This window comes from Anas acuta, chromosome 8 (assembly GCF_963932015.1).
Source record: "Anas acuta chromosome 8, bAnaAcu1.1, whole genome shotgun sequence".
Classification (NCBI taxonomy): Eukaryota; Metazoa; Chordata; class Aves; order Anseriformes; family Anatidae; genus Anas; species Anas acuta.
In genome coordinates, this window is record NC_088986.1 from 28,869,151 (window position 1) to 28,893,680 (window position 24,530).

The 24,530-nt window shown below is 38.6% G+C and overlaps 1 protein-coding gene across 2 annotated transcripts in view; it reads right to left on the reverse strand.

Moving 5' to 3' along the window:
- The window catches only part of SLC30A7 (solute carrier family 30 member 7), a 30,063-nt gene that overhangs the window by 5,121 nt on the left and 412 nt on the right, over positions 1–24,530 (reverse strand). The window contains exons 2-10 of one of the 2 annotated variants that reach the window (XM_068689907.1): positions 24,389–24,490; positions 18,190–18,298; positions 16,445–16,532; positions 14,835–14,961; positions 13,793–13,942; positions 12,724–12,774; positions 10,457–10,592; positions 1,281–1,371; positions 268–417 (exon numbers count right to left, since the gene is read on the reverse strand). In XM_068689907.1, coding sequence (XP_068546008.1) covers positions 268–417; positions 1,281–1,371; positions 10,457–10,592; positions 12,724–12,774; positions 13,793–13,942; positions 14,835–14,961; positions 16,445–16,532; positions 18,190–18,298; positions 24,389–24,490 — 1,004 coding nt within the window. Of the gene's footprint in view, positions 1–267; positions 418–1,280; positions 1,372–10,456; positions 10,593–12,723; positions 12,775–13,792; positions 13,943–14,834; positions 14,962–16,444; positions 16,533–18,189; positions 18,304–24,388; positions 24,491–24,530 lie in introns of both variants that reach the window. The other variant, XM_068689908.1, reaches the window with a different exon arrangement.

Here is a 24,530-nt window from a genome sequence, read left to right on the forward strand (position 1 = left end):
TTGATCACCTCACAAAAGAACTGCTATTTCCATTAAGTGACATTAAAAAATTAATGCAATTAATGCAAATTAATGGTACAGCAATTCTGCTTATGCTATGCAATATTTTGAAATCATTCTACACAGCTAGAGCAGAGCAGCTTTTCAACAGTTGTATTGATACCAAAACCAGAAACATTTAATTTTTCTTAATACGAATTACAATGTCACATCACGTGACAGGTCGTTTATAGCTGGATGTGCAATTTTCACTTACGAGGGACATACCTGAGTAAAAATATTGTGAGTCTGGCTTAGAATCCACCTTCCATCAGCATCAGGAGCTACCAGTAATTTCAAAGTCCCTATGTAAACATCAGTACAGAGGGTCCAGAAGTGTGGATCATGTAAACTGTAAACTCCTTGCAACTGCTGCACCTAAAAATAAAAGCAACTTTTTTTTCTGAATTTTGTAACAGAAAAAAAAAAACGAAGGCAATATGACTTTTTACATCTAGTTCATCATCCAATTCGTGCTAATTCACTTAAATTCGTTATTACTGTCGCTGTGATTATAAAGCATTGAGGACAGGTACTATGTATGGGCCAATTTTGTATCTTGCTAATTTACATTCTGCATATATTTTCTTGAAACCATTTCTGAAAACAGTGGTGTCCAAGAAAAAAAATCATTTAGTTGAATGCCCTCAAATTTAAACTGTGATTTTTGTAAACATAGGAATTCTCCCATTAAAAATTATAGAGATTCTGACTATTAATGGAAATGTATTAATATGCCCAATTCTACAAAAATCCTTCAAATGATGTATTGTATTAACTTTGTAAAGGTGTTGTACATGTTCAGATCATGACACGGTGAAAGGTAAGTTAGACAGGAATACACCAGGAAAAGTCAAATCCAAAGTAACCTGCATACACACACACGTTCAATGTTACTGTGCATCACTTTCCTAAAAAAGGAACTAGATTTTGAGGGAGACAAACTACTCCGAACTACACAAAAAACCATCATGCACTATCAGCACAAATGACTGAGAGGAAAAGCTTCAGGGTCCATTTTTTCTGAAACAACTTAGCAAGTTTTAAAATAAAGAGTCAAAGCTATACACAATTTAGGATTTCAGAAAGATAAAAATAAACTGCTATCTCCATTTGTCCAATCTAAGGAACCTTTCACAGGCATTACTGGGAAAAAAAATCACAATATTCTCATATACACTTGAGGTTCATTCAGTCAGTGGTTTGATCATATGCAAAATGGCCAAAGTGTACGAGCTCACCCTCTGATAGCACTGAGGCAGGGCGTTTTCCAGAGAAGGAGGAGTTCGCTGCATCAAAATTCCAATGGATTCTTTTAAAAGTGGAACAATGCTACAAAGAAAAAAGGAAGTTAGCTGTTTTCTGCAACTTTCAAAAGTTGCAGAACAAAGCAAAAAGACATTCCTTAATGTTCCTGATTTTTTCTTTAGTTATTTCACCAGAAACTGAGAGAGCTGTCATAAAAACCTGCTACAGAAAGTAAAAGGACAGACAAAATTGCAACGGTGTCTGGTTAAAGGCAAGATTACTTCTTCCCAGATTTCCCAGAGACATTTAGCAAATAATCACAAAACAGTCTTAACTTAATGGGGGTAAGTAGAATTTGGGATGAAATTTAAGCATCAAACTTATATGACAAAGTAGTTGATACGTACAGCTTAAAACCAAAACCTATTTCAATTGCAATCGCTTACAGCCAACCATAAAAATATGCAACTGAACTGGTTTTGCTTTGTGTCTGGTTTGAAGCATATTTTTCTTATGAACTAAGATAATAATGGGGAGGTCATAAAACAAAATTAGTATGCACTAGTCCAGCTGTAACAAAGTTATTTTGTCAGAAAGACAGCTTAGCATATTCTTGAAGTGAACTAAGTGTAGGGTCTCATCCAACCTCAAGAATTTAACATTTGGAAGCAGTTAAAGGCTCCCTCCTTACTGCATCGTCTTGTTTAATCAGCAAACTAAGAAGACACTTAATACCTCTTTTTAAAAAAGAACAAACAAAAAAACAACAAACCACCAGGATACCAGTAAGCTGATACCCTAAAGCTACCACTACAAATTCACACTGTTATGCATTCGGTATGTTGACTTTTGTTTAGTAGTAGAGTATCATGCCCGGTTTGGTAGGGCACCCTAAAATTTTCAAGACGATGACAAACATCGATAGCCCAATACCAGAGCTTACTTAGGCATCTAGTTTCAAGAGCATTACAGTCACCTAACGCTCTACAGCAAAAGCAATGATAAATTTAAGAAGCTATAAGCTAAATTTCAGTGTTCAACACTCATCACAACTGAAATACACAGAGCAATGGGACAAAAAGCAACCAGAAAGAAATTGAGAGATTAACTGGGCGTTGAGTTAAAGGAAACTGGAACAGCCTCATTTAAAATCTCATGCAGCAATGAAGAGCTCACCGTACGGCCCAGCTGTATATTCCCAAGCAGCCAACGCTGTGACCTCACCATTCCTTTCCATTTTTAAACATATGGTGCCACCCCACATGGAAGCAGTGCCCGCTTACACAGCTTCAACTGCTCAGCCCACCCCTTGGCCAACCCTTAGCCAGGGTGGGAAGGAGTTAGAGGTTGCACAGCTCTTGTGTAATGAGCCACTGGGAAAATGAGCACCCTAAAAGTAAGTGTCCTTGTAAACAGACCTATTAGTCCAGCCAGATTCGCTGCCTGATACCTGCCATGTCGCCTCACACAGCTGTGCTGCTACTGAGGAATCATTTCAGAAATAGGAAGAAGCAATTAGGGGCAAGCAAGAGATACTTAAGCCTGACCAAGTCAAACACTGACAACTATTGCATTGCCAAATCTGTCTAAAGGAAGCTTAAGCAGAGTGTGACATTTTATGGACAGCACATTACAAAAATATAGAGGAAAAGGGTCTCTTGACAGTGGACCCATCTCACTAAACATCCATGTCACGAGCATTACATCAAAGGGAGCTGGAGCTGTCAATCCATTGCTGAATTCTTTCAGTTTCACTTAAAAATGCAACTTTGCTTCTTAATAAAGAGCTTGGAAGAACAACACATTTAAAAAAGTTCAAATGCAATCTGAACATAAGACTTCTTGAACACAGACTATTCCCATAAATTCAACAATGCCCCACTAACATTTCCATCCAAAGGCTTCAAACACACATGCTGCCTATTTTTTCCCAGAGGACGGACTAACAGAACGGAGAACGCAGGACCATGCCTTTTTTATTGCAATAGACTGCTAAGGGGGAAAAAGCATCCATGAAGTCTGACCCAAACACGTTAGATTTGCTTAAATTTACAGTATTTAATAAAATTGATGCACATTATCTGATGGAGTGGAAAAGAATTGGCAAGCAGAAGATCTGGAGAGACAGCCTGCAGGAACACAGAACTAGCAGGCTGGGGCTGTTAACTTAACCCACTCCAAAAAAAGAATTTGGTCAGTGAAACTGGTGATTCACCCTGGACATACATTGAAAAGAGGAAGTTAAAAACCCATTAGAGTTCAGTTTTGCTGAAGATGTATTTAAATTTAAGATCTGCTTCATTCTGAAGCCTTTTACCCTAATAGAACGATCTTCTGAGGTTGTGTCTATGCAATCAGCAGGACGTGCAGCAGCACCAAGTAGTTTGTCTTCTTGCCAGGCAACAGGAAGCAGTTTTAAGCAGTACATTGGAATCAGGAGTTCAGACTCAACCATTATACGAAAAGGTGAATGGTGAATGACACTCCATGGTATAGGCGGTGCAGCTTAGAAGATTGTCTTCCTGCTGACAAGGTTGCACCTATTCATGCTGCTGCAATGGCTCTGTATTAACGCCTCCTGTACAAGTCTCTGGCAATAATGCTGCATAAATTACACTTTTATCCAGACTTAAGGAGAAACCCAAAAGCAGAGCGTTTAATTAAATGTCAACATCTTAAAAACCCAAAGAATACAGGCAAGTCGGGGAGTTGCTTGAGACGGTATGTAAAAGCTGAAACACACACAAGGTCGTTATCTTTAACTAGGAAGCTACTTCAGCTTCAAATTTGTCTTTTGCAAAGCTGAAAAGGCCAGAAGAGAACAGCAATGATGTGAGAGCTCTCACAAATGCTGTTGGAGCACATAAGCCCACGTACAGATCTGTGTCCAAAGGGACACTTTCTCTCGCAAGGCAGTCACTCACTGCCTTGCCAAACTAACGTGACAAGCTTTGGAATCCAGTTTTCTGATGTCTTTGACATTCCCTTGTTTCACGCATGCTGCTGAAGTAGAAAGCCTTTGATTAAAAACTGAAGTCCACACAATATGTTCTTTTCTCAAACTCTAACTAAACCCAGAATCACTTAAGCACCAGGAGGCACTAAGAACATTAGTTCCCTCTCATCTTCCCACTAGGAAAGAGGATCGTACCAAGCATGCTGAAAATGTGGTCAGAGATTTTGCCTAAGCTTCCCCCCACGGCTATATTTTTTGATTAGTCATTAGTGACAATGCATGTAGCTGTTCCCCAGCAGCTTTTGCACTAGTTCTGCCCCCCCCCCCCCCCTTTCTAACTAGAAACGAACTATCGAGGAAAATAATGTACAATTCTCACCAAGTAGAGTTTTTTCTTGCATAAGCAGTCTGTAAGCTTTGCTACTAACGCAGATGAAACTTGACAATTGTCCCTAATTACCAAGCTTTAAATCTAAAATATCCCACTATTATACAACGCAATGGAACTTGAAAGAGTCTAACCCAAATATATCCCCGACAAAAGCCATAACAGTGAAAGTGACTTGTGTGCAAAACGAGTTAATAGCAAGAAAGCACCTCACACTTTCACGTACACTGCTACAGAGGAAGCGAGAGAGGTGTTGAAGCAGATAAAACTCCTTGACATCTGATAAATCCACCCTGCCACTACTGCACACTGCTTGATTAACAACAGTGAAGTGTGAAAGCATCAGGATCTCGATCAGCTTACATCCCCGTCAGACAACACTCACAGCCATGCCAGTCCCATCCTGTTTATGCCACCGCTTCTGTGAGCATACCTAGCAAGACTGTGGCACTGGCATCAACTTAAACAGCGAGACTGAAACCAACTCGGGGCAAAGTACCCTTTACGCTTATTGTAGTCAGATCACAAACAGGAAATTCATTTATTGCTGTCAGCACTGTGTAAAATAAAGGATTCTTGTGAAAGATTTTTGTGGGAGGTAAGCAAACACTGCTAGGACCCAAGACCAGCTATGGTTATTCAAATGCTGTAGCTGCAAAATCTACAGCCGGATTTTAAAATCGCTTATTTTCAGCCACCACCCACATCTGCAGTGCCAAGACTGTCAGCCTATTTCGGAACTAACTTTCATAAACCTTGTTTGAATTTGGCAACGGCAATTTTAACCAGTGTGCTCAGGACGAGGATCACAAGTCTGGTATTTACGTCTCCGATCTGAAGCGGTCTCTTCCCATAAAGCCAAGGCTGGCAGGTACTGTTACCCTATAAATGAAGGCAGCATGTGCCATTTAGCAATGATGGCTCAAAACAACCCTAACAAGGAGCATGCTCATTTGGGGCAGTTTTGCAACTGAACATTCCTTCTGTACCTTTATTTAAAAGTGAGGATAATCAGCTTAAAACTGCACACAAACCAAAAGCATTTACTAATAATGTTCATATCGTTATGCCCCAAATATTACAGGTATATGCCCCAAACAATCCAGGCATGCCCTCTCCCAAAGCTGTTTCATATCCTATCCTGCTCAAACATCTCTAGACTTAATGAGAAAATGATGTAACCACAGAAACAACTTCACGAAGTAAATTGCCTCATTTCTTTGACCACTTAATATGCAGTCTACATGCTCTACCCAATCTAGAATCACACTGAGTCTATGGTACTTTTCTAGAAAGATGCGGCTCTAATCTTGGTTTTGGACAAACTACTTGCTTCATACTGGAGTTGTGGCTTTTGTCTGCTGAATAATTTCACGTAGTTGATGGAAATACAAAAATTGCTTCAACATTTTAGAATAACATTTAGAAATCTTAAGCAAGAAAAAGAGCATTTAGTTTTACATAGCAAGAGTGTCTTAGAGACTTGAGAAATTGTTTGTCTTTGACATTAGGTTACAGAGAAAACATTCACTAAAAATCTCGAGTGACAACCTGAATAACTCTGACACATTCAAGCTTTTTTTAAATTAAAAAGTCTTTAAACAAAATACCAGTTAAACAGACTTGTAAAACAAACATTTCCTACTTATGATTAATAACTAAACGGACACTTCCATGAGATAGAACACAAAGTAATAAAAGAAAAGAGATTAATTGGATGTTAGCAGTAGTATCAAGGAACACTTAAAGGCTACAAAATACCTTCACCCCCCAGCTTCATAGAATTTGCCATTGATTTATGATGCGAAGATTTTTAAAGACTACAGGATATAGCCCTCCTGTTCAGGGAGCACAGGACTCTGCTTGTCAAGACTCAATAGACAGCTTAAAATAGAGAAAAAGCAAACTTTCTACAGTAAGTAAAATCATAATGAAATTTGAAAGGGAAAATTATCTGACTTTATGCCTTTGCCTCTCCAGATCAGAATAGCAGAATGCAGACTGTTTTTCTGCCTGCAAAAAAAAAATGATTCTAAAGCAAGGGAAGTAATAAATATTAACAGTATTTCTAAGAAATCCTACTGAAGATGGGTTTTTACTGGAACACAGAAGGCCATAGTCCACTAAAGCAAAGTGCTGACCTCATGTCTGCTACAGTCTTGAAAGAGCTCCCAAAGTTCTGCTTCTGCTAAGCTTTAGAGAACTGTATTTGTTGGTGAAAACAACCTCAGGACCATCTCACACCGGATTTTTACTCTGCAGCCAGAATGTTCACAAGGAGTCAGGCAGAGAGTTAAGTCACCTGAGAGCAGCCTCAGTGAAGGATCACAGGAGCAACACAGCACAACAGCAGTTGGCAGTTTGTGCTAATTAGAGATGTTGTCTACAGGAAGGCTCAAGCATTTGAATTAAAAGCACTTCTTGACTTCTCTGAAGAGCTGTTGATCAACTTTTTGTGCATCTGCACAAGACAAAACAGGTTACAAGATAGAGGCTGTCCAGCTTTATATTGCAGAGAGGAGTTTGTTAGTCATCCCACAGGTACTTCTGTGACTTTTTTTTTGTTGTTTTGGCAAGTTTTGCCATCATTCAGAAAACGGAACAGTAATGCTAACTCACAGAGAGGTGCCCAACATTAAAGAAAGCAACCGATCAACAAATTGAACAAACTTCATCTGTATACAAGCAATCTTAGATTAAGATCAACATTTGCTCTCTGCACTTACATGCATTTGCCTTGACATTTTACTGGCCTTTTGGGCACTGCAGTTTCATGGAAGGAAATAAGGACTTGTGTTCTGCTTTTATTCCCACTTCAAATACACAGGTATCACAGAAAATAGTGTAAAAAAAACAACCAAACAAAACACAAACAAGCAGCCCCCAAGGTCAGAATGAGGTCTCCCTGGAAGCAATTTTAGGAAACAATTTTTTTTTTTTTGTAAAATTTGAGACAGAGTTCAGCGAGATGCATCTGATGATGGAAAAACACCTGTGCTTTAGGCAAATCAATCCTAAATGCTTGGCATTTGAGAAAAAACAAAAAAAGGTCAGCACAAGTGCTCAAAGAATTTTGTCCCCTTTCTAATACCACAGACTTCAGTTAGACAGCAAAATTAGTCGCACTTAACTTTCAGGTTATTGATACCCATCAAAGATTAGGCAGGGGAGATATAATTAGCCTAAAAACCACAAAACAGAAAAAACCCTGTCAACACACACCAAAAAAGGCACTTTGGAAAGAAGTCTCCCTCCCATATAACAAGCTGACAGCCAAGAACAAAAACATTTCCATACAGATTCTGACATTCCAACTGCTTTCTTTTAAAGCTTCAGATGACTAAAAGGCATAGGAGAGGATCCAAGCTCAGGATTCTGCTTGCCCTAGGAGTTGGACTCAAGGATCCTTATGGGTCCCTTCCAGCTCGGGGTATTCTGTGACTCTGTTGGTTAACGTTAACAGCAGTAAGGAGAGCGTTGCCCAGCCTGGTGCATCAGCCAGTAAATAATAAAAGTAATGTAGAACCAGGGGCCCACACAGCTGACTAAAATGGAAACGGACAGTTTCATGTATGTGGATTCATGCAAGACAGCGTTGGAAGATCAACAATTAAATCTAACTAGTAGTGTATTTTTAACCAATCAGCTAACATACTCTTGTAAGAAGACCCAGTACCCAACAGCTTTTATGCAACCCTACTTGAAATCAGCAAAACTCTGTAGTCCCAGCTAGGGGAAAATCCCCAGACAGCATCAGAACTTTTGAACAATTACTTTATCTGACTAGCTTTTGTATCCCTGACTCAAAACTACACTTGTTTTACCACAGCCACAAAGAAAAGAATCCAATTTCCTAAACACCCATGTATAGGTCCACTTATTGGTACATGCATGTACTCCCATTCCACTCCATCTCATGGAAGTTGGTTTAACTAGAAAGAGGGAGATTTTGTAGATGAGTGGGCTATTTTTTTCCAAAAACAAACTAACAAACAAACAACACACACACAAATATTCTTTTTACTCTGGGCCCCTACTGTTACAACAAAATATCTCCTTATGATAAAGTTTGAAAAACCGTTTGAGTTATCTGTAAAAGAACACATTACACACATGGCATAGTGGAGAATATGGTAGAACAAACAATGGTGTTATGACCAGGAGCATAAATGAAAATTATTAAACACCACAAGACTATCAAAATATTGACTTGAAACTGTCAGTCATCTTGATCATCTTCTTTAAGTGTTTCAAATTCATTAGTAATTAAGTCTGTTGGGCTGCTTAAGAAACAAAACCTGCAATTAATCTTTGTTCCACTGCTGTGCCAGGATCTGTCAGTCAAAGAAACACGGATTTACTTCTGCTGACTATGATGCAAACGACTGCACTCAGACTTAGTAAAGTAATCCTAGAGATCATTTACAGTGTTTTGGGCCAACGAAATAATGATACAGACCATGTTAAACATTAGGTCTGACATGGGGTCAAAGGACGCATCAAGTAGTGGAATTCTCCAGCCATTCCAGCATCGAACAGAGACCTCCACAGGGCCATCCTAGCTATGCTAGAAGACCTATGAATAACTTTATTTTACAAACTTCCATTACAGAAGCTAGTCTTCTTCCAAACTCTGTATGAGCAGAACAAAAAAGCAATCATTCACATGGTATTTTCGGATCAACACTCTGCATATGCTTTACTGTACACAAAGGCACACCTTTAAAATACAAAAGTTACAGAAATTAGTGTTCTACTTAACTGTTAACTATCAATAGCTTCTTTCCCCATGGCAACCTACACACTTTCTTTCCAATTTTTGGAGATCTCAGTCACAGAATTGGTTTGATAATAATTTGTCCTTTACAAAATTACAGGATGTTTAAGTAAACTTTTTGAGTTTATATTCAAGTGGTAATTTCATAGTGACTGCTAGTACATGGATTTTTGTGTGCATTTAGTACCTGAAGCATGCTGGCCTGCTCTGATAAATAGGGAGATTCACATCAATAATTCTGCAAATGCTGCCATGCATATAGCATAAACATGCCATATATGGTGTAAATGTAAGTATGCAGTTAATCAGGTGACATTCACCACAGTTGAAGAGACAAAGGTGTTCAGTTTTTAGGTTCTAACTCAAGTTGTAGCACTCTGCCCTATGCCACCATTGAAACAGGTGCCAGAAATGCCTCACTAACAGCATCACTGAACAAAATGTTTGCTTGTCCAATCAAATCCAAATAGAATTCACATTTACAATGATCTTGGTAAGCAACAACAGGGAAAGCACAAAACTACTTGAAGCATTTCCACTAAATCTTAGAAGGAATAAAGATGTATCAGAATATAAATGCACAGGAAAAGACAACTCTCTCGAGGGAAAAAAAAAAAAAAGTAGTCTTGATTCATCAGGGACAAGGGCATGTCCCGTGCCAGCAGGCTCAACTCAGCTGCACTGAAGCCATTCTGCTCCACTTACTGGAGTACATCGGTTTACATAACAGTGTACTAAATACAGAGAGGAAGAGTTCTATGGTTTGAACCTGAAAGACATTTTTGTAGTATTTTTGTAATATTACACCAACAGGGCTAAAATATGCAGACTTAAAAGCAAAAGCAGTAGCTGAAGAAAAGGAAAAACAAGGTAACATTTCAAAATACACCAGGACAGCTGCACAGAACAGAGGTAACATATCAATCTTGGAATAAAAGCAAGCATTGTAGAACATTAGCATAACAGATAAACCTGTTCTTCTGAGCTGTAATTGTTCGACTGTAACTAGCATTGGAAGTACAAACAAGTAATTGATATCAATACTTACCTTACGCCTATAAGCAATGCTATCAGCATTGAACAAATAGGATCTGCTATCATTAGACCATAGTTTTGCATCAATATAGCAGATATTATTACACCAATACTCCCAAGCGTGTCTGCAACAATGTGTAGAAATACCCCTGTAAGAGATTAATTTGTATCAATACAACTTGGTACTCTCACAGTTAATGAAAATATTTCAAAGACTCTGAAAAAGAGTTGCAAGAACTAGATAGCATGATTTGTACTTGTTGAATTCTTCATTTTTTGTCAAATACACAGAAAGCTTTCACAGAGTTTCAACATATCCTTAAAATATAAAGCACATGAAGAAATTGTATTATTTTTTGCACTTAGCATAAAAGGGTGTGTCACAGCATGGCTATCAACTTCAGCAGTGATCAACAGATAAAGCTAAATCTCTTCATGCAATACCCACCTGTATTATGCTAAAGAAACTCATGTTCCCTTTACACTTACAATAGTTACTACTGTATAAGATGATAAAGAATGTTAACAACACATCTGTAAAGCTTTGAAAGCTGCTTCACTGGCAATACCTTGGAGAAGTTATTTGGCAAAGAGATATAAGACAAATGATTCTGATAATTATATACTGCAGACATGAATAACTTCACTTTTGTTTTTCAACTCAATGCGCCTCAAAATAAGTAATCGAGCACTTTGCAGCTAGCCACAACTTAGTCTTTGGAGCTCTCTGCTGGCAATACCAAGAACAGACACTCAGAAACAGCTTTCTGAACACAAATGTTGGGACTCCAATAATACTCCCTACCAGCCCCCAAATAACCCACAACTACAAATCAGCATTCTAGCGATTTTCCTACATTTTCATTTGTATTGGGTTTGGCTGGCATGGATTTAAACCTCTTCAGAGCAGGCCATATGGCACCAGGTATTATGTTTGTTAGGAACTCACCAGTACTTTTGCTACCACTGAACAATGCTTGCACCAGCAGTCTCAGGGCCTTCTCTGTTACTCCCTCTGTCCCAAAAGCATGTAGGCTGGGGACAGACATGAGGCTGGGAGGGGACACAGCATGGACAACTGTCCCAAACTACTGAAGGGATATTCCATTTATTATAATTATTATTATTTAATATTTATGTTTATTCCATAACATCATGCTCAGTAACAACACTGAGTCTTTCCAAAGTAGCTGTTGCTCAGGGTCTGGCTGGGAGGTAGTAAGGAATTGCCTTTGCACCCACTCCTCCCAATCCCCCTTTCACTTTTTAAACTGCCTGTATCTCATCCCAAACTTAGTTCCTGTTTATACTCTTCTGACTACCTCTCCTGTCCCACTGCAGGATGGGGACAAGTGAGCATCAGGTGGTTGCTTATTTGGCCAATCCAGCACAATACTGAGAAGTTCAATATACATATTGATAAATAATTGTTTTTTTTTTTTCAACTGTGATTCAGTTAAAATGTGCCTTCCATTTGGAAGTCAGTCTTTTCATATCTGTTGTTGAAGTATTGGATATACATAAACACAATGGTGGAAGATATAAACATTGGAAGAGGTTGAAAATGTTCCCTTGCAAGGACTACAAACAAGCCAGAAAATCACCCAATAAAAAAGCACAGTATGTACATCTGGCTATGCCAGAGAATTACTTCTTACACTGTACAATTCTTTCACTCTAACTTTTGAATGCTTAAAAAAATCAAAGCTCAGAACTGACATCATCAGTAGTTTATACGCACTAATGCTCAGGAGATTATGGACTCCAATTCCCCTTCAAGTGATTATAGCTTGAATGACCATCTTGTTTAAACCAAGTGTAATAGCTTGATGAAGTGACGTTTTAATTGCTGAAGGGTTACTGAGCTTATTTATCCATCTGTATTTTTCAAATACAGCCTATCTGAATAACAGCACTCTTTCCACTTTCCAAGGCATACATTTCAATTCAGCATCTTAGGTTTCTCCTTTTAACCACTCTTTCCTAGTTTTTTCTTCTTTGATTTTTCAGCATCATAACAGAAGTTGAATCCCAGTTTTGGGCTCTCCATTTTAAACTGTGTTGACAAAGCATTACGTCTATACTTCAATGAATGTCTCAATACCCAGTCATGCACATGGTATGGCACTGGTCTGTTCACATGTGAAACAGGACTTCACAGAACAGCTCCTCTAAGAAAGAGGTAGCATTTACCCAGAGGCACCCTCTGAAATAGATGTGCATTGAACAATCGCAAGCAGACCACAATAAACTAATAAATCACTATATTTATTCTCATACCTTGTAAGATCTGCTTGCTAGAACCAGTCATCCCTTCAAGAGAATGGTCATCTGTGAAGACAATGTTAATATTGGCATATTAACCTACACAACGACTCCCTCCAGTTGTATATTTAGTTCTGGTCTTCCTTTCTGAAGTTTCTTACACAGAAAAGCTGCTCACTATGACTAGATTTTGCTCTAGCAATGCAATAATCAAGTCTTAAAACATATTTTTAAAGAAAGCACCGCTTTGCACAATGATCTTTTATATATAATATACACATACCAAAATATATAAATAAAAAGACCAACATATGTTTATTTAACAAAAAAAGAAAGAAACAAAATCTTCCTAATACTTAGCAAAAGAAGCCTTCTCAAGAATACAAGCCATACATACAAGCAAAAAGAGTACTATCAATAAATATGCTAACAAGGAATATTTCCATCAAGAAAGCATTTACATGTTATGTAAAACAAGACAGATAAGACAGAGAAAGTAAAATTAAGAATTAAGTCAAAAAAATCCTCTCATTCAAGTAGATTAAGGCCTCTGTGGAACAAGTCAGAAAAAATCTCCTAAGAAAAAAACTGTCATAGGATAGCAAATGACTTCTAGTGAGGATATATAATAGTTTATGCAAGAATCAAATCGTTCTAACGAAGAAAGGTGGGGAGAATGTGGAGAGAGCAAGGACCACACGAGAGGGAAGTTAGCAAAGCATCTTAATGTTGTCTGTTAATTTTCATCAAAAATTGAAATAAAGCACTTATTATTAAATTATTATATTGCTATTGCATACATACCCATATTTTGCTTGCACATAAAATTAAGGTGAATATTCAAAATATAAAGGTAAATTAAAACTTTTAAAAACTAACACTGCATAGAGCACAAATAAAACAGCACTTAGCAAAACAAACCACAAAACAGGGCACTGGCATAGCTTCATTAAATATGAGGTGTGCTATTTCCTTGTTTGCTTACAACAACAAGCTGCCAGCATCTCTCTTCTGTTCAGAAAAATCAATAATACCACATTTAAATATCCAAGTCAAGACATGGTCTATGACTTTAAGCACTTACCATGACAATAGTCCTGACCATGAGAGTGTCCATGGCTATGGCTGTGGTCATGACTGTGTCCATGTTTATGTTCATGGCTGTGACCGTGACCTCTGTGACTGTGTCCATGGCTGAGACCACCATTAAACAGAGAATGGCTGTGTTCATGCCCTATAAACAAATTAGTATAAATTTAAGTGCCAAATAGAAGTATGCTTACATTTGTCTCTAAGCTACTTAAAATATATTCATCTTTTAGGTCACTTCAATGTGTGGCTTTAAATAAATTAGAATAAAATTAACACAAGCTGTTTATATCTAAACCTGTGCTGTGTAGCCATGTGAAATACATATCCGATTTGAAAAGCCAAGTATTTTTATACATTCCTACTTCTGAAACAAATTGTGTTATTTTTAACACAACTCAGTACGTGCACAAAACTAGATAGAAGCACATTAAAAACAGCTAAAGATTGGAAACTGGCTATTTTTCACACATTAAAAATTAAAGCTTAAATTGCTGCTTAAAGTCCATAGACTATTTTATACTATCAGTTTATATGTTAAGCTGAAGTAGCTACCAATTAGCTTGGTGGAAAAAAAAAAAAAAAAAGAATGTTTACTGTTTACAGTTAGGGAAATTCTGTATTTAAAGTTCAAAGGACCTTAAGTTGAGAAGTACTTGAATCTTCATCCTATAACTAAATTTTTTTTTCAGACATTTTACTCATAAAGACCCTGCCTTACTACAGTTTAATGTTGTCCAGAAGATACTCTGCATCTCTCTTCCCATAAGGTGCAGTAGAATTCATGTTCCAGAATGCAGATCCTGGAGTTCCAGGTCTTAGAGTTAATGGGTGGGAACTATGTGAGAATACATGAGTTACAGTAGTAACTAGGGCTGCCGTTAAAATATGGACATCAAAACTGCAACAAGTCCCGTATACATTTCAGGATTGCCACTAAAAAGACCTAAAAATGGGGCTGTCACTGAAGGATAATAGGGTTCTGGAACGCAGAGTACTAAGGAAGTAAACAGTACTGAAAATTACAGATGTCCTACCAGAACCGTGGGAATGCCCATGACCTCCATGCTGAAAAACAAATATTCCTATAAGGTTTACAATGAATCCCAGTATAGAAACCGGAAGAAGTCTCTCATGATGCACATCAGGGGGCTCCAGTGCCCTCTAGGAAAAATCAAAAACAAGAATGAAAAAAACAAAAAGCAATGATGATGTTTTTACAGTCTCATCACATTATTAAGAGGCGCTGAAAAAGGTAGCACAAAAGTGCTTAGACACAGGAGCACTCCCATACAAACAGGTATACAGAAAGATATAATTAAGAATTACTCAGGACTTCCAATTTCTGAGATGGTGCACAGATTAATTCTCATTGTCTGAAGTTGAAGTTTTATAAATAAAGTTGTGCTGAGAATATTTTAATATACTTTCAATCTAGCTAGCATCGATTGTAAGATTTCATTCTCCTGTGGGATTCAGCTCTAGAACATGCAAAAGCATTTTAACATTACAGGGATTGCCCAAATAACATAAATAATTTCCAGGAGTCTAAAAAGCTTTTTCCTTCTCCTTTGGAGAGTGGGGATGAGGGGAATGAAACAACAGGTAAGAACAAATTGTGGTTTTGTTTGTTTTTAAACTTTAAAATCTATATTCAAAAAGCTTTAGGAAAAAAACAACACATAGGACTGTCCTGGTTTCAGTTAGGACAGAGTTAATTTTCTTCCTAGTAGCTGGTAGAATGCTGTGTTTTGGCTTAGGATGAGAAGAGTGCTGATAACACCCCGATGTTTTAATTGTTGCAGAGCAGTGCTTACACCAAGCCAAGGGCGTCTCAGCTTCTTGCTCTGTCCTGCCAACGGGCAGGCTGGGGGTGCAGCAAGAGCTGGGAGGGGACAGACCCAGGACAGGTGACCCAAACTGGCCAAAGGGGTATTCAAAAAAAAAAACAACAAAAAAAACAACAAAAAAAACACAAATTTATTCTGAACTAGAAATAAATAAATAAATAAGGCATCTCATTAATAAGTAAAACTTCATGCAAGCTGATCAGAATCAGTTATCAACTTTACTTTTATTAATATCACACTTTAGTGCAGACAACTTTGATATCTAAATTTCAATCTCAAAATTATCAGCTGAATCATTTATTAAAAAAATCCAGAAGTGTCCTTATACGAACTCAAACTATCACCACTTGACATCTGTATCAGACATGAAGATTTGGAAAACAATGCTCTTTCTTTGATGAGTTATCCAAACTTCTTCACAGAATGTATTTCCATTTCTTATGATTAACTTCTCTACTCTGTATGACAATCTTTGGCCTTTCATTCTTGTCTTCATCTGGCCTTTAACAATGAAAAATACGGGTCTTTCTAGATATACTATACACTGGTTGAAAAAGGACAGCGTCAAGATGACAGAACCTTTACACACCATCAAAACACTATTTAAGAAGCTCGTACTGATACACTGGGTTTATGTCACAAAACAGCAATTTCTGAACAGTGTATTGGGCCCTCTGATCCCACATCTTTAAGGGGTGATTTCAGTAATTTTATCCCCATTAAATACACTCTACACATAGAAATTTGTATCAAATAGAAATGTGAAAATTGACAGAGTAGTTTGCATCATTACATACCTCAACACCTTCAGAAAATATAAAGAATGCTGTGAAGATGAGGAATAAACCGTTTACAAAGCCAGCAAGTACTTCTGCTCGGACGTATCTGCAAGAAACAACAAAGCAACAGCAGTTATGACTACCTCCATTTAAATGTTGAAAATGAAAAGTGAAACTTAGAAACTGGTGTACAAATTTCTAGTTCTCAAACAATTGAATTACACAGGGAATTTCCAAATGAGGACAGAGTATATAAGCTACAGATAATTACATGAAATTCATTATTTTCTATGTTGACAGAAATTTCACCATTACAACAAACTTTTACACAACTTCCACAGGTGTTTTAAAACACAGCAACTCTGAGATCACTTGGAATGTAACAGTAATAAAACAATGAAGCGATAAGTGGACCAAGTGAAAGCAAAGCTGGTACAGAGAATTGAGCAAGACAGTATCTCACAACAACCCCAACCCTTAGCCCACCAGTCTAACTTAAGTATTCTACTTAGGTCCACAGTCCCAACTGCAAAATCAGCCAGAGCTTGCCTCTGCAGCCATTACCTGACCTGGATGAAAGAAAGCTTTTGATACTTCCCATTTAAGATAATCTGTACTGGAAGTTATGATATAAACATATATCTGGAAACCATGATTACAACTTTTACTTAAAAGTTTACTTAAGAATGTTAATGTAAAGTTTTGTTTAATAACAAATTAGTCAGACATTGATTTGTTTCCCCTTTTACAGGGGGGGGTTTAGTGAAGGTCTTAACTAAAACAATTATTTCAGTTACTAAATTTCTTCAGTGAAGAAAGAGCCAGGTTACATTAACATATAATTCCAGTGTAGGAAACACCAGACTTAATATATGGTGGCTGTACTCTAATAAATTGAACATAAGCTGTTTAAATACAGGGCAGTAATTAAGACAGAACCTGCCTTCGCTGCAGTTAGTTCATGGCAAAATCAATTCTTCCTAAGCTGATTTCTAGGTATACCAGAATTTCCACCTTAATTAAAGAGTGTTTTGAGTCCCAAACCACACGATCCATGCTTAGGCAAGACAGCTGAAGCTAAATGCTGTCATTCAGGTCAGTAATGCTACGGGGAATGCAGCAACCTGTGTTACAGCTCATTTGCTGTTAATTAATTAGCATCACAGATGAACAATATTGTAACACCAGTATTGTTTTACAGGGCACAGTGGAACCAAGTTCCCTTGAAACAGAACCACTGCAGCAACTATATCCACGAAGGGCAGTGTGGGCTGACCTTCCTCAGCCTAGAGAACAGTACAGCTGTTCCTGGCAGCTGTTAAGGGCAGCCACAGCCCTGGCAGACACCTGCTGAATGCTGCTGGTTCTGCAAGGCAGAGTTTATAACTTCAGTTTATAATCTCCAAGATCCCCTGTAATGTACCTCACTGCACCATGCAGGCAAACCCATGCTGTAGTTGGTCATGATACACCGGTGCTGTACACGTGGCAAAGCACGGAAGCTTTTTGCTGCCTAACCTGTTTGCACTAGTATTGTTGCAGAGCTCTTAGAAGTGAAATGTGCTCGCCAAAAGCAACACCTCTACATTTTTTCCTGTTTTAGGAAGGTGTCCATATTAAAGGTTTAAATAACTCACCCTAAAAAGCACGTTTTCAATATAACTTTTCCTTGTTCTGCAAAAAGAGGTTTTGTGTATACAGTGAAAAATTCCCACCTAGATATTTACCGAAGTACATTAGAGTAACAGCTTGAAGTCTCTTACCCATATGAGAAAGCATCATTTGACCTCCACTTCGAAATAACGGAAGCTGCTAATCCAGCCAATAGAGCAGTGCAGTCAAAAAACATATGAAAAGAATCTGATATTAAACCTAAACTGGAAAAGAACAGAAAAAACAAGTTATGCTGGGTATGAGAAAAAGAGAACATTCAGTCTTTTGACTAGCAGAATACTCAGTCAGCCTCAGGCACAGCTCTGCTAGCACAAGGCAGAAACCCCCACCAGACGGCCATCGAAAGTCTGCTGCCAGAGCTGCTTCTGTCAGCCTCACAAAGGTGCTTTGCAGGACTGCTTAGAGAAAAATCCTCCTAGCATCTGATGTCAGGGTGAGCGGTGTGGGAGGGTGTTCTGCTGACACAAACCAAAGCCCTTGCAGTAGACACACTCACAAACAACAAACCAGTGACAGGACCCGCGGGAACGGGGTTAAGCTGAGGCAGAGGAAATTTAGGCTTGGCATCAGGAGGGGGTTCTTCACAGAGAGGGTGGTTGCACACTGGAACAGGCTCCCCAGGGAAGTGGTCACTGCACCGAGCCTGACTGAATTTAAGAAGAGATTGGACTGTGCACTTAGTCACATGGTCTGAACTTGGGTAGACCTGTGCGGTGTCAAGAGTTGGACTTGATGATCCTTAAGGGTCCCTTCCAACTCAGGATATTCTATGATTCTATGAAATATTTTGGAATTCTGTTTATCAATACCAAGTAATGATAGCCATGGTGGACAAGCCAGGTTCATCCATTTTCTCTGACAGAATTCCCCCACAAGGCACACAGCATTACTGTAACATAAAAAAAACTTTAAGTCTACCAAAGAACTCAACTTCTACTTTTTACCACCTCAAATTAGAAAACAGTTAAGAAAAAAATCAATTTATGTTGCATGCTTTCTAAAGATCTTGATCTATTTCACCCAGTCACAAAGCATTTTTCAACTCTTCCAGCAAATATTTATGCTCTGTATGAAACTTAGAGTTTTGGATCACCTACTATATATATACACACAACACACAAGACCTATTTTCTTGATGCAAGTTCCCTTTGTCACAGCTCTACTGGTTGTACTTCCTGACAAAAGTTTCATAACCAGAAAGATGCTGTTAATCAGAACTGTTGCCATGGATATACCCACGGACTTCAGATATTCAGACCACAATAAAGATTTCAAAAGAAATCAATGCAATGTCTCAGCAAAGCCTCAACCTAAACAACAGAAGTTTTGAATTGGAAGAAAATTTTCAAATAAATGCAGCTCATTAATGCTATTAATGATACAAATCCTTACAGCTGCCAGAAAAACATGCCTTCAGTGCGTGGACAGTTCTCAGAATAGAAATTCACTTACATAGTGTGACCAAATATTTTTATATATATAAGTATCAGGGACAAAACAGAAAACAGTCTGTTTTTCAAGTTACATTAAAGATCTGGTATATCCTGGAGAGCTTGGTCTAATAGCTGATACAGAATATAGAAAAGTTTACCAAAATTTAACTAGCATTAAATAAATGCCAATTTCAAAACGCTCCATAGGATGAAGAGTTTTTGAGAATGATTATTTCCATTCATTTTGCTCTTATAACAAGTCTTGATTCTCCAGTTAGCTTTTCAGGGTAGCTACGACATTTAGGTGCTTAACACCTTCTCTAGGTAAAATCTTAATTTCTGAACATTGATGTGTTATCTTTTCAATTCTTTAGATTTAATCCCCATCCACAGAAAAAGTTTAAGTCCATTTCTCTTTCAAGAAGGAAAACTGAAAAGAAAACACCACCATGACTGAGCTATTTTGACTAAAAGATTCACTTCACCTCCCAAATTCAGCTGGTCAGTGGGTAACAACAGGCAATTAGCTGCTAAGGATCATCCCTAGTATGGGCCAGAACCACCATAAGGTGCTTCTGCTACAAGCCAAAAATTCTGACAGCAGATATATGCACACTGACACGAAGGATAGACCACCAGCACAGCACATGGCTGAGATGTGCTATTTCAGCAAGTGTACAGCAGAAGGTAAGCTTCCTCCTCAGTGACCGTATAAGCAAATTTGGTAGCAAAGTGCACACATACCAGCTGTATTTAAATACTGGCCCCATATAAATTTATAAAAGTAGTTTTTTACACATAGTCAAAAAATTGGGTTTAAAGATTTTGCTGTTGAGTATATATTATATGCAGCGTATATGTAACTTCACCAGAACTGTTCTGGCGAAGACTACCATTAGCACCATTTACAAAAGCAATATTCCCAAATGTATTTTCAAATGTGATACTTTGGAAGAGTTTTCACACACACAGATAATTTTAATGTCTATAGCCAAAAAAAAAAAAGATTCAGCAATGATAAACATTTGTAAAATTGAGCAATGTATGCCTGTGACAAAATAATTTAGGCCTATAAAGACTGAGGTCTTCTATTTATAATTTTAGTTCACAGTCTTGGAATTTTTGACAACAGTGAAGTCTACTTCAACACAGCAGTTTTCCCCTCAGGCATCTTATTTCAGAGCTAATGCTTTATCAGATACAAAGTGCTAAGAATTTTCCTTTGATGTTCATTCACACTGCAGCAACTTGACACTTCCTACAATTAGGGCAGGCTGAAAAACAGAGTTCCAGTACACATTCTACAGATCATATTCTCTTTTGCCTGAAATAAAAGAACTGCAACAAGTATTTTCCTTAAGTTCTTTTGACTGCTACATACCTGCTTCATGTTTACATTTGTTTATGTAACACTATCAATTAGATTTGAGTTACTCCTACCTACTAAGCAACAGTAATCTTCATGGAAAGTTTGTTTTCCATTTTTTAAACTTTAAAGAATGACACTACCAAAGCGTATTTTAAACTTATGAATGTATTTGGAGGGAACCATCAATAACCAGCAACCACAGGCTGGTTATTGATGGTTCCCTCCAAGTATGAAATTAATTTACCGAGTTTGCTACAGGTGTCTGCTTCTTCACTTTGCAAAGTTTAATGATAGCAATCATTTGCTCTTTTTGCTGGTGATCACCATACCTCTTCCAGGTAGACTGGAATGTGTCTGCACTGAAATCAAAGCAAACAACTACCTGTTCCATCCGTGCTTTCAGGTAAATGCATTTCAGTTAATTTCAGTTCAAAAGTGATACAATGGTGTTAAAATAATGATGAGCCACAGCTTGTAAACCTTATCCGTCCTTATATCCTTCCCTTATCAGCTGCAAGGTTTTGACCAGAAGATAAAAATTTTGTTCTAGAAGCTGAAGGAAGCAGAGGCTGAAAGACCACTTGTTAAATGGTTTAGTTTAATGGCCAGTGCAGAGTTAAAATTTTTTGTGACTAACTCAGAAGTTTAGCATGCTGCTTTACCCTACAAAGGTCAAAGCAACTTATGAATTAAGTCAGCAGTTGTATCACTGTATGTTGTATATAAACAGGATTTGAAACTGCAAACAACAGTTGTCAAACTGGACTGAATTACCGATTATGAACAGGCTGTGCAAGTAGCCCTGTTTGCAGTGATTACGAAATGGCTTTTTTGTACAGTCCCTCAGGAAAGAGAAACGTTTAAGGACTAACTGCTACTGAAACAAAGACAAAACCACATCAGCTCTATAGCCAGAAACCATACAGCAGAAGATCATGGCAATGTGCTCAAACCTGCAAGAAGACCACAGGTGCAACACCAGCACAGCTCAGCCGCTTTCAGGACTGAAACTAACATCTCAGAGCGCACAGAGGCACGTGTATTTATCACCATGGGTCAGGACAGACTGTGTCTGCGACGCATTTCACTACAAGGCATAGACACGCTCAGTATTCGAGGTACAGCAATAAATGAGTCAGCTGCACAAAAGACAGGAAACTTGGTAAGAGTTATTTTAGTAATCTAGCAATCTGATTGCATCTGAGATTTCTTTTTACGACCTGTGAATTAAAGAGACAAAAAAGTGGGTGTGAAGTGAAGGTAAACAAGTGATCCAGTTAAGCAGTAGTAACACAGGGATGTATGCAAAACTTCCACTAGCAGCAGAACATGTCAACCAGAGCATGATCTAGCAGAATCCCTGTAGTCACACATACCGCGTCTAAGAGAGGACACTTCCACAGTTGATTTAGTAGCACAAATGCACGTGCAGCAAATATTTTAAAAACAGAAGAGCCCGACTAGCAGACCAACTAACTTTAAGTTCTCATCTAGGAAAATCCGTTCTGTTGTCTGTCCTTCAAGAACATCAACATTCCAGACTATTTGTAAGAGGCTCGTATAACTTAGATCCTGGTTTTGTGATTTAAGAAACAATTCAGCAACTTGGTAAACAAAACCTAAGAAGAATATAAGAAATAATCAAGAAGAGAAATGAAGACTGAAGTATTTTAGAACTTAACAACAATTTGGGGGGCTGAAATCATAGATTTTATTTCAAAATATGAATAGCCCAGTCAAAGAAGTCCTGGCAACCTACTTGAATTTGAATGGATAAAGGCGTATTTTTCAGAATCATGATCAAGCAGAAAACCCATTGCCTATGGAAGCCAAGAGAAGAATCATCTGAACAATCACAGCAGTTTTTTTCAGTCTTACTGTCTCTGTCTCATTGACATTGTTAAGGACACTAGTGAGAACAGAACTCAAGATCACCTTCACCGTGCTTCTAACACAGCATCAGGCACCCAAGACAGGTGCACTGGAATAAAGAGCTGCTCCAAGATGATACCGAAACCTCCTTCATAAGTGTTCTGTTTCTACATGTCTCATGCTGACAGCCAAAGGAGCTGTGTCTGCAGATCTGAGAAGGGATTTTCCCTATATGGCTCCTTTTTTTCGCTTACGTATTTGTTCTTTCAAGGCATGAACCATCTGCTTTGACGGTAGGCATACCTCATTATATTCTCTGCTATTCCTCTCTACCAAAGAGAGGCTTGATATTTTTTTTTTTTAAGCCCAAAAACTAGGCTTAATGTAAAAATACCTGAAATTAGTGACTTGAAATATAAACATGAGATCCAACTAATGAATATCCAGCAAATCCTAATTCTTAATCTCCAAACCTAATATGAATAAATGAGTTCTTGCAGTTCCAGTAACCTCAATTCTTCAGTGTCACATTTCTGGCAAGTTTCACTTCAGTGTCTTAGTTTAGTTACATCAGATACGGTACCTTTTCTGTTAGATATTTCATTCCTCCTCACACTAACAAAAAATTATTATGCTTAAAACAAAACAAGTACATATGAACATACAGTTGTCTATACCTGAACCATTTAGAAAAAAATCTTCCCATCTCCTGAGCTTTTCAGAAAAATACTCTTACTCAGACTACACGTACAATAGTTCACACACAATTTGCAGAAAAGAACCAACAAAGTCAAACCTTGAAGAAGAACATCTGAGACAGTCTGCAGAGTGCCAAGAGAGTCTGTGCTGCAGACAGCACTGGGTTCTCACTAGCATTACAGTAGCTGTTACTGTAAACAGTGTTAAGGACTTGATTGTACCATTTGAGAGAATTAGAAAAGTATGGTAAGTAGTAGGATGCAAGTGTTTCCAAACAGACATTGCTCATTAGGACTTTTAATCAAGCGTCTGAGTAATCTGTGCCCATACTACAGCTTTTGATAAGGATCTCTGGTTCCATGCACAGGGACAAATTGCTGGGCTTAAGACATTCCCATGGCAGTCAACTGATGTGTGTATGGACTCATAAATGTCACCATAGAATAACACCTCTGTTGAGAGCAAAGCACGTGATGAAGATGCCACGTTACCTGTTCTCTACCTGTAACGCCACACAGCAGTTCCTTCACGTGTCCCGGTTATGTTTTACTACAGATTTTTTCAGCAGCAGTTTAACCAAGTCCCTCCACCTTTTACACCTCTGTGGATTTATGCTGCTTTTCTATACCTGGAGGCTTTCACTCCCGTTTCTCTCAGAGCCGGGACAGTCGGCGCGGTGCCGGTTATGCCACCCAGCACTTACAAGGTGCCATCCCCAAAGGATCCCTGTGGCAAGCGTGCAGAGCCCCCGGGGCTCCCTGCGAGGCCAGGCCGCTCCCCCCAGCCGGTGCTGACGGGCGCCTGTGGAGCCGCCACCCCCCGCCGGGGGCTCTGGCGGAGCGGAGCCGAGCCCAGGCCCGGCCCGGCCGGCAGCAGACGTGGCAGCCTCCACCCCCCCCCCCCCCCGGGCGGTACCTGTTGCTCCAGATGCCGTAGAGCAGCTCCACGAAGGCGAAGGAGAGGTTGAGGCAGAGGAAGAAGAAGAGGTTGCGGGAGGTCCTGTCGGCCAGGATGGACCTGCGCGGGGACACGCGGCGCGTCAGGGCGGGGGCCTCGG